Here is a 10935-nt window from a genome sequence, read left to right on the forward strand (position 1 = left end):
TGAGGAAATCATACAATATGTAGCATTTTGTGTGTGGTGTTTTTCACTTTCCATAATGTTTTCAAGGTTCATCAACTGATATATTAGTATCAGTTAATTAATTCTATTTTATAGCCGAGTAATGCTCCATTGTATGCATATACCATAGTTTGCTTATTTATTCATCAGTTGATGGACATTTGGGCTATTTCTACTTTTTGACTATTATGAACAATGTTACTATGATCACTTGTGTAAAAGTTCTTGTGTAGACACATGTTTTCAATTCTCTTGTGTATATACTCAGGGATGAAAATTCTGAGTCATATGTAAACTCTCTGTTTAACATTTTGAGAAATTGCCAAATGGTTTTCCAAAGCAGGTGTAATGTTTTACATTCCCATCAGCAATGCAAATTCTCCACATCCTCACCAACACTTGTTATTGTTCATCTTTGTGAGTATAAGCAATCTAATGGGTGTGAAGTGATATCCCTGTGGTTTTGATGTGCATTTCTCTGATGACTAATGATGTTGACTATCTTTTCACATGTTTTCATGTGTTTACTGGCCACTTGTATATCTTCTTTGGAGAAATGTCTATTCAAATCCTTTATCCATTTTTAAATTGGGTTATTTGTCTTTTGGGTTGAATTGTAAGAGTTCTCCATGTGGTCTGGGTACAAGTCCCCTATCAGATATATGATTTGCAAATATTTTCTCCCTTGCTCTGAGTTCCTTTTTCACTTTCTTGATGTCCACTGAAGCACAAAAATTTTAAATTTTGATAAAATCCAATTTATCTTTTTTCTTTTGTTCTTAGTGCTTTAGGTGTCATACCCAAAACAACAACAACAACAACAACAAAGAAAACATTGCCTAAACCAAGTTCAAGCAGATTTACTCCATATTTTCCTCTAAGAGTTTTACAGTTTTAGCTTTTATATTTAGGTCTCTGATCCATTTCAACTTAATTATTATATATAGCGTGATTGACCATGTATTGGTGTGTAGCAGAGGTACAAATTCATTCTTTTTGTATATGGACATCTAGTTGTTTCACTATCATTTGTTGAGAAGGCTATTCTTTCTCACATTTAATTATGTTGACACCCTTATCAAAAATCAATTGACCACACATTTAAGAGTTTATTTCTGGACTCTCAATTTTATTCCATTGATCTGTATGTGTATCCTCATACCAGTACCATGTGGTATTGATTATTGTAACTTTGCAGTAGGTTTTGAAACTGGGAAGTGTGAGTCATTTAAGTTTGTTCTTCCTTTTCAAGATGGTTTTGGCTATTAAGATTTTCTATACATAAAATCACATCTTCTGTGAATAGGGATAATTTTACTTTTTATTTCCAATCTGGATGTTATCTATCTATCTATCTATCTATCTACCTATCTATCTATTTATTTATTTTTGCTGAATTGCCTTGGCTAAAACATCCAGAACAACGTTAAACAGAAGTGTCAAGAACAACATCTTTGTCTTTTCCTGATCTTAGGGAGAAAGCATTCAATATTTCACTATCAGATTTGTTGTTAGCTGTGGATTTTCATATATGGCTTTTACTAAGTTGAAGAAGTTCCCTTCTATCCTAGTTTTTCTTTTTTTTTCTTTTATCAAAAAAAGGGTTCTGGATTTTGTCAAATGCTTTTTCTATGTCTACTGAGATGATCATATGATTTTTATCTTTCTTTCTATTAATATGATATATTACATTGATTTTTCAGATGCTAAGCCAACTCTGCATTCTTGGAATAAATCCCACTTGATCATGGTGTATAATCCTTTTTATATATTGCTGGATTTGGTTTGCTAGTATTTTGTTAAGGATTTCTGTGTCTCTAATTCATAAAGGATACTCATAACTCTTCTTTTTGTGTGTGATGCCTTTGCCTGGTTCTGGTGTCAGGGTAATATTGGTCTAATAGAATGAGCTTGGAAGTGTTTCTTTCTCTTCTATTTTTTGGGAAGAGCTTGTGAAGGATTGGTGCTAATTCTTCTTTTAAATGCTCAGGATGAGGACTTGAAATGTGGATGTAACCCAAGTAAGCACAAAATAATAAAATGTGTCAGCTTTCAGGAGCTCAGAGGAATGGGGCAGTGATATTTATGAGGACATCAGGACAAGGGAGACTTGAGAGGCAAGGCTTCAATGGAGGAGAAAAGGAAGTTCCCACAGAAATACTGTCAAAGGCACTCCCTCCTGCTGCCAAGGTCTCTCGCATCTTGTAGAAAGGCTCTAGATTGCTGTATGACTTCATTCCTTAAAAGAAATTTTCCAACTGGGCAAATATTTCCTTATTTATAGGCCAGTTTGAGCTTGTTCAGAAGTGTTAGCTCTGCTGACCTCCCCTATGTTTTCTTCATCTGTGGGTGTGTTTAACACAGATTCTTTGAACATCAATAACGGTGCTTCCTGGTGCTGGTCCTGACATGCCCCAAAGTGTCTTCAGTTATTTCAGGGGGTGTCTTGTAATTCTTGGAACTAGTTACTTTCAATTTATTTTAAAAAGAGATACATGCCATTTTAGATGTTTCTTTGGGGTAGATGTGTCAGGGGAGGTGGAATGGGAAAATAGGTGTCATGGAAAGAAAACAAAGCAAGAAGATAAGGTGTAAGTTACAGAAGACCAAGAATCTCAGATCTGGGTTGTTTAGAAGTGTTCACTCTGTCCTAATCATTGATTTATCTCTATGTTTGGAAGAGGTCCTGCTATATCAGAGTAGATATTCAATAAATATTTGTTAAATGAAAAACTATTGGCCAGCCAAGTGGCTCAGTTGGTTAAGCGCTCACTCCAGAGTGCGAGGTCTGAGCAACAGGGTCGCCAGTTCAATTACTGGCCCGAGCTGAGCTGCCAACAGGTGGCAGGATGGCTCAGCTAAAAAACAAAAAACAAAACAAAACAAAAAATACCAAACTATTGAATCAATAATATAAAACTCTATGTGTGTATGGGAGAATAGACAGTAGATGTGGAGTATCTATGAAAGTACAAAGGTGGAGGTATCAGTATGCCCAAAGCAGATAGCGTATATGAATAGCCAGGGCAATAGGTGGATGCGTTGTGGGAGCCTCAGGTCCTAGATTTTCAGGCAGCTCTAATTTAAGATATTTTGTTCTGTTACTCCCTTAAGAAAGTCATTCTTATTAGATCTGCTTTTGTGTTTGGAAGATATCCTCCTTGTGGAAGGTCTTATGTGTATGTGGAGTGTGGCTGTGGCTGGGCAGTGGTCAGTGTGTGAGCTGTTGCATCTTAGAGAGGACACTGGACTTGGAATTAGAGGGTGGGAAGCCCAGCTCTACAACTTGCCACAGAGGGGGGATTACCAGAAACATTTATAAACAAGTGAGGAAACAACCTGCCATGAAGAAGAGTCAAACAACACAGGAAAGAGAAGTGGTACCATATGAACATAAAAGAGTAGAATTGTTGGTTAAGGACTCTAAGCTAAGTATGTTTAAAATGATTAAAGAGGTAACATAAGCAAGAGAAATTAGAAGAGCAGGATCCCATTTAAAAGAACATATAGATTTCAAAAGAATAAATGAAACTTCTAGAAATGAAAAGTATACTTTTTGAAATTAAAATTTCAATGTATTGGGGCCGGCCGAGTGGCTCAGTTGGTTAAGAGCTTGCTCAAAAGTTTGAGCTCTGAGAAACAGCGGTTCGAGTCCCGGCCCGAGCTGAGCAGCCGCTGAGCTGCCAACAGGTGGCAGGATGGCTCAGCTAAAAAAAAAAAAGAAAAATTTCAATGTATTGATTATAATAATTTTAAAAAATGTAATATTACTTGGTAAAATTGAAAATGTTCAATTCTTTTGAAGAAGTTATAAGTACAAAAATAAACACTAGAACAAAAATATAAGCCTTCCTAAATATCAAAAGAAATATATAAATTACAATAGCAAAGAAAACACATCATGAAGAAAACAAAACAGTAAATATACATAATATACGTGGTGATTACAATTTAAATAATATATCAGATTTGAGACCAAAAATATCTGTCTTATCAATAAATGTGAATGGGCTTAACTCACCTACTAAAAGAAAAATATTTTCAACATGGCTCACAAAGTAAGACCCAACTATATGTGGTATACAGGAGATACGTCTAAATCAAAATAATTCAGACAGGCCCAAAATAAAGGCATGTACAAATGGAAATAATAAGCAAGTGGGGACTGTAATCCTTCATATCAGACAAAGTAGAATTCAGGCCAAAATAATTAAATGCGACAAAAAAAGAGGATATTTTATAATGCTAAAAGCCAATTTCACAAGGTAGGTATATCAGCTATGCAAATCTATGCACCAAACAAATGTCTTTGAAAAGCAGAAATTACAGATGCAAGGAGATACAGATAGAAACACACTGATAATAGGAGATTGTAACACTTCACTTCCAGGGCAGAACAGATCAAGTGGGAGAAATATAAGTAAAGATATGGAAGAAGTGAACAACATAATCAATAAAGTAGATCTCATTGCTCTATACTGAACTTAGAACCTACTAATATAGAATACGAATATAGACTACATCTCCTTTCTCAACTATACACAAAAATTGATCATTAGGTCACAAAAAAGCATTAATAAGTTCTACACAATGGAAATATTGCAAACAATACTTATCACAGTGAACTAAAACTAGAATTAAAAACAAAACCCCAAAAGCTTTTCCAACTAGAAATTAAAAATCTTCTATTAAATAACTCTTGGGTGAAAGCAAAAATAGAGGTCAAAATCACAGAATGCCTTAAAAAAAAACCCAAAACAAATAATGAAAATACTACATATCAGAGGCTATTGGATACATTTTTCTTTTTTTAGACATCACCAATGGGTTTTATTTTTCATTGTGAAAAGTCTGAATTTTAAATAGATTCTTGGACTGGGGGCTCATATCCATCAGTTTGTTCAACTTTAGCGCCTGTCTCATCCCCAGTAGCTTCTCCAGAACTGCTACCTTCACCATGAAGCTCCATGCGTTTTCCCAATTCAAACTTGGGCTTCTTCAGCATTTTGACTTTTCTAACAAGGACATCAAGGAGCGGAAAAGTAGATTGGCAAGCCTTTTCTATGACTTTTCCAATGCATCCGGGATCAATTTATTGACCACTTCTTTTAAGTCATTTGTCTGCACCTCTTGGGTCATGATTTCCATGATCATCTTCTGGATTTGGCAGACCTGTTGATGCTGAGCATAAGAGGTCTTCTGAATCTGATTGTTGCGTTTTTTAGTAAAACCAAAATAGAATAGACAAAGCAATCTGAATTTCTGAGGACCCTTCACACTGCCTTCCATAGAAAGGAACAGGAGAGAGTTGTTCATTGCAGCATTGTTGGTAACCAGTGAAAACCTGGAAACAACCTAACTGCTATCGACAGATGACATCAACAGATGACAACAGATGGATAGGTAAATTGTGGTATAATCACATAATGTACTTAAAATGAGTGGAATATATCTAGATGTGTTAACATGTAGAAATCTCAAAAACGAAATCTTAGGTGAAAAAAGCAGGTAGCAGACATTTATAGTGTAAAACTTATAAAGACAGAGATCAAGAATATATGTTGTTTATTCATAAAAAAGGAGATAGAGTCCCTGTCCTGGAGGAACTTGGGGACATATGAAGAGAGGCAAGTAAACGCATGATTACAGTGTAGTGCCACAAAAGCCACAGTTTGATTGGGCACCTAATACAGATGGGGGGTGAGGTGGAGAAGGTGAAGGTGAACACTTCCCAGAAATGGCAAAGCCTGCCATGCCTCCTTCTCACACTGAACCAAGTCCTGAAGAAAAGAAGGGGTTACCCAGATGAAAGATAGAAAGGAAGGGTGTTTCTTCCCAGAAGGGTAAAACTGCAGAGCCTGGTTTGGAAACTGCCAGTGGTTTTTCAGAGCTGGAGTAGAGGAGGGGGGGCAAAGAAAGTGATGGAGGGCATTGGAAGCCACCCTCTGACATAGGCTTTGACAGGGCTAAGGAGTTTGCCTGCCTCCTGAAGGTGGGGAAGGCTAGAAGAATATTCAAACAGAAGAGTAACAGGCGCATGACTTGTAAGAGGATGGCTCTAGAGGAAAGATCAGTTAGTTGGGTTTTTTTAAATATAACAAAAAAAAAAAAGAAAACTAGACAAGAAATAATGGGGCCTCAAATGAGACGGAGGAGGTGGTGACTGAGAGATACCAACCAGCCTGTTCCAACCCTTAGGACTCAGAGAGGGATTAGCTGTAGGTGTGGGGAGAGGAATCAAGGAGGCTCCTAGCCTGGGCACCTTGGGTGCATGATGGAGTGACGGGGGCCACGTTTTGTGCCACCCAACCCCGCCCTCTGCCACCGTGATTGGACCAGGAACGAGCTCCTCACAAATGTTTAGTTCAAATACAAAAATGCACAGAGGGCTGAAAATGATGGTTACCGCTGAATGGGTTTTCATGGGGGTGGGGTAGCGGTTCTCAACCTGTGGGTCGCGACCCCTTTGGGGGTCGAACGACCCTTTCACAGGGGTCGCCTAAGACCATCGGAAAACAAAAAGATATTTACATTATGATTCATAACAGTAGCAAAATTACAGTTATAGAGTAGCAACGAAAATAATTTTATGGTTGGGGGTCACCACAACATGAGGAACTGTATTAAGGGGTCGCGGCGTTAGGAAGGTTGAGAACCGCTGGGGTGGGGGAAGACAGATGAGGTCTGTGTGGCTTTGGATTCATCTGGAACGTTTTAATTACAAAATAAAAGCTGGTATAAATGCAACATTAACTGGTGTTACATTTCTGTGAGCACACGAGTGTCATATGATTTTCTGCACTTTTCTGTGTATTTGAACTAAATTTAATAACCAAATGGCAAAACAATGTGACAGGAATTGGAGGAGCTGAAGTCTTTGAGCTCTATTAAGGGGTTAAACCAGAAAGCGGCGGGGGTGGGGAAAGCTGTAGTTGTCAGTCTTTGTGTGTGCATAAATCCTGCGGAAAAACAAACGTGGAGAGACCTGCACCCCGCTGAGTGGGTGGGGGAGCGCGGTGGAGGAGGAGCGCGCGGGGAGCTTCCGGCCGAGCCCCGCCCTGGCCCCGCCCAGAGTCCTGACTCGCGGCAGCCACGCCCTCTTCTGTGACACCGCCTCCCGTCTCTAGGTAACGTGTTGAGAGTGGGGGCTTAAACAGCACGGCCGCAAAGCTGCTGCCACTTGCGAGCCCCTTTCCTCTAGGACCCAAGGTCAGAGCCATGTCCTTACCGCTGTTGCCCGGCTACAGCTTCAGCCGCAACGTGAGTAGTGAGGGCGCCCGAGGTCAGAAGAGGTCGGAGTCTGGGGTCCAGGCGTGGCCACCTCCCCGGACCCTACTGGAAGCCTCTTGCCGCTGCTTCACCTTCTTTAAATTGGGCACAACTCGGACCAAACTTAGCAGGCCGGTGGAACCCTTATTTTCTGCTTCTCTTTTCCCCTGTCCCTCCAACTGCATCTGGATGCTTTTCCTATATTAGATACCTAAGTACAGTCTTTAGAGGTGGCAGGACCCTAGAAGGTAACAGATGGTAGTGAGGATAATCATCATTGAGCGTTTAAGGTGTGCAAGGCATTGTGCTTTAATCACATTACTCAGCAGTTGATGCTCCTAACAACGCTTTGTATTAAGTACTATTTTTATTTCCTAATTGAGGAAACTGAGGCACAGAGCGATGAGTCACTCACTGTCCAGAGCTACACAATCTCAGTGGTGAAGCTGTATTTATTCCAGGCAACCTGTTTCCATAGCCCAGGAGGCTAATTGTTATTCTTAATAACGTGTGTGAAAGAGATACATTTAGTTTCTGTTATTAAATTGAAGAAACCTGGCATTCTCAAGGCTGGTAGGTGGCAGATAGGAAGGGTTCCTTTATGGAGAGAAGCACCCAAAGTTAGAGGAGTTTTTCCTTTATTTAGAATTAGGAGAGGTTCATTTCAAAACAAGACAAGGTACAAAGCAACACAACATAAAAAACCCTGACCATGAAAGGACTTTTGCCAATAAAGAGCATCTTATATAAGCAACAGCAGAAAAAAAGATTCAGGCTTTTGTTTCCACTGGGTAGTACTCTTTAATTGGGTTTTCCAGTTCTATCTGTAGGAGGAAGGTAATACACCAATGGGAGGGAACTAGATGGAGCCATTCAAGTTATTTGGGTAAACCTCTGATAAATTTAGAAACCAGGCAACAGATTGAAGCATTCAATTTTATGCATTTTGAACAGTGTCTGTATCTAAGTTGTGGACCCCAGAGTACGGGTTTTCTTCATAGCTTCAGCCACTGCATTCTGACCCCTACAGGTGGGCTGACCACTCCAACTTGCTTCTGGAACACTAGTTTGTACATTTCGTGGCTGATGGGTGGAGAGGCTGGCCTTCCAGCTTAGCATTGCCCTTTGGTAAGATTAAGCCAGCTGCACAAATAAGGAAGACTCCTGAGAGGCAGCGCATAAAAAAAAAAAGATTCCAGAAGTAAAGAAGCATGCTGTGTAAAAGTAATTGTAATAAAAATGGAAAGTAGAACCCACAGCTTTGGTCCCAGCAATACTTCAGATTACCGATGCCTACCTCCTGCAGAAGTACCACAGCTCTCACATGCAGTGATTAAGAGTGGGGAGGAAAAACAGTGGTTGGATGTGATATTTTAAAACCTGCAAGACTGTACTGAGTGTACTTTTGCTTTTTGTTTTTAACTTTTTTTTTATTATGAAGTACAACACATACAGAAAAATGCACAATGGATGATCACTGAATGAATAACAAGAAATAAAATATTACCAGCATTTCTAAAGCATCCCCCTTGACTAGAAGTGCCAGATTCAGCAAATAAGAACACATTCCAAATATTGCATGGGATCTATGTATACAAAAAGACTTTTTGTTGTTTATTTGAAATTCAAATTTAACTGAGCATCTTGTAATTAATGTGGCAACCCTAACATTTCCCCTTCCCTATTCTCCAAAAGTAACCACTATCCTGGCTGCTATTACTATAGTTAAGTTTTGATTGCTTTTGAAATTTATGTCAATGGGAATGTCCAGGTTTTATTTTTTTGTGACTGGCTTTTTTTAGGTCAACGTTATGTTTATGAAGTTTGTTCATGTGGCTGTATATAGACGTAGTTTGTACAGACACTTTTCATTGCTCTGTAGTATTCCACTGCATGAGTATGACATTATTTATATACACGTTTAATATTGACAGAGATTTGGTTGGTTTGGAGTTATTAATAAATTTTCTGTGACTATTCTCATTTATGTCTCAGGGTACAATTGCTAGATCATGTGGTATTCATGTGTTTGGCTTTAGTAGACACTATCAAAGTAATTACACCAATTTAAATTCCCTCCAGCATTTTATGTTCCTATTACTCCACATTCTTCCTAACACTTGATATTGTTAGTCTTTTAAATTTTAGTTATTTTGACCAGTGGGTATAGTACAACTCTAATTTTAATCTGAATTTACACATTTATTGGTCATTTGGATATTCTCTTTTGTGTAGTGTCGGTTTGTCTCATCTAATTTTCTACTGGGTTGCCTGCCTTTTTCTTAGTGATTTGTAGGAGTTCTATATAGATTTTGGATATGACTCCTTTGTCGGATATGACTCCTTTGTCAGATATATATGTTGCAAATATCATCTAGTCTGTGATTGACCTTTTCACTCTCTTGGTGTTTTTGATAATTTTTCCTTTATTATTATTTTTTAATGATTTTATTGGGGAATTGGGGAAGGGGAACAGCATTGAGGAATCAGGGAAGAGGAACAGACAAGTTGCTGTCCTTTTATTCTTCAGTCTAGTTGTGGAGGACGTCGCTTCACTGGCCCATGTTGGTATTTCATTGAGCTCTTTCTGAGAGAGGCAGTTGCTCGCCGGCCATTGGATGGCCGTCCACTGCAGCTCACAGCAACTCATGCCCGCTGCGGGCCAGCCCCACTGCAGCCTACACCGTCGCCGGTGACTCACAGTAGCCCAGCTCCAGGTCGAGCTGTTGTTCACCATCTTAGCTGTAGAGGGCACAGCGTCACTGGCCCTCATGTGGGATCTGAACCAGGGCTCTGCTGCTCAGAGCTGGCATCCCAAGCCAAGTCTTAACCAACGTGCCACTCGGCCAGCCCCTAATTTTTCCTTTAGAGTAGTGATTTTTTGTTTCTTGTTTAAGAAATAGTTCCTTATACCAGGGTCATGATGATATTTTCCTGTGTTATCTTCTGGAACTTTTGTTGTTTTTTACTATTCATGTTTAGATCTGTAATCTAACTAGAATAAATTTGTGAAAACATTGTGTGTGTGTGTGTTGAAAATAGGGGAGTCAGTTTGTATTTTTTTCCCCATATGGATATTCAGTTGACATAGAACCATGTGTTAAAGAACAAAATTCAACTGGATGAATTTTGAAGATCTCTTTGGCTTTATTCAGTGATCCGTGAATCAGGCAACATCCAATCTAGCAGATAGAAAGGAATCCCAAAGAGCTATACAAAACAGATTTTATAGGCAAAAGGGAGCAGGAACCAGTAATTTGTACTACGCAGAAAGCAGATTGGTTATTGCAAGGTGACTGTCCTTATAGTGGATGGCAGGGGTTTATCAGGCAGATTACCTAACTAGTGCTGATGGAGAGATTCAAGGTTAGCTGGCTTAAGATTCTATTTCTAGGAGAATTGAAACTGTAATTAAGTTAGGTTTCAGTTTGGTGACATGGGGCTTAGCATAAGTGACTCCATTTTGGGTCTGTTGGCTTTAACACATTTTTGGAAAAGGCCACCCTTTCTCCACTTCTCTGCAGAGCTTCATTTGTCATAATTGAAGTATCCAGATATGGGTGGGTGTGTGGGTCTGCTTCTAGACTCCTGAGTATATATATTTACTTTATGCCTCAGATCAATAGGAGTTTGCGTGCGCGCGCGCGC

The 10935-nt window shown here is 39.1% G+C and overlaps 1 protein-coding gene across 2 annotated transcripts in view; it reads left to right on the forward strand.

Annotated features, from left to right (window-relative positions):
- Positions 1 to 10935, forward strand: part of EFHC2 (EF-hand domain containing 2) — a 373002-nt gene that overhangs the window by 130288 nt on the left and 231779 nt on the right. The window contains exon 1 of one of the 2 annotated variants that reach the window (XM_019649708.1): positions 7172 to 7278. The exons of the other annotated variant lie outside the window; for it this stretch is intronic. Within the exon in view, the coding sequence (XP_019505253.1) occupies positions 7237 to 7278 (42 nt within the window). The 5' untranslated portion in view covers positions 7172 to 7236. Of the gene's footprint in view, positions 1 to 7171; positions 7279 to 10935 lie in introns of those variants that run through there. 2 annotated transcript variants of the gene reach the window in all.

This window comes from Hipposideros armiger, unplaced genomic scaffold (assembly GCF_001890085.2).
Source record: "Hipposideros armiger isolate ML-2016 unplaced genomic scaffold, ASM189008v1 scaffold_7, whole genome shotgun sequence".
Classification (NCBI taxonomy): Eukaryota; Metazoa; Chordata; class Mammalia; order Chiroptera; family Hipposideridae; genus Hipposideros; species Hipposideros armiger.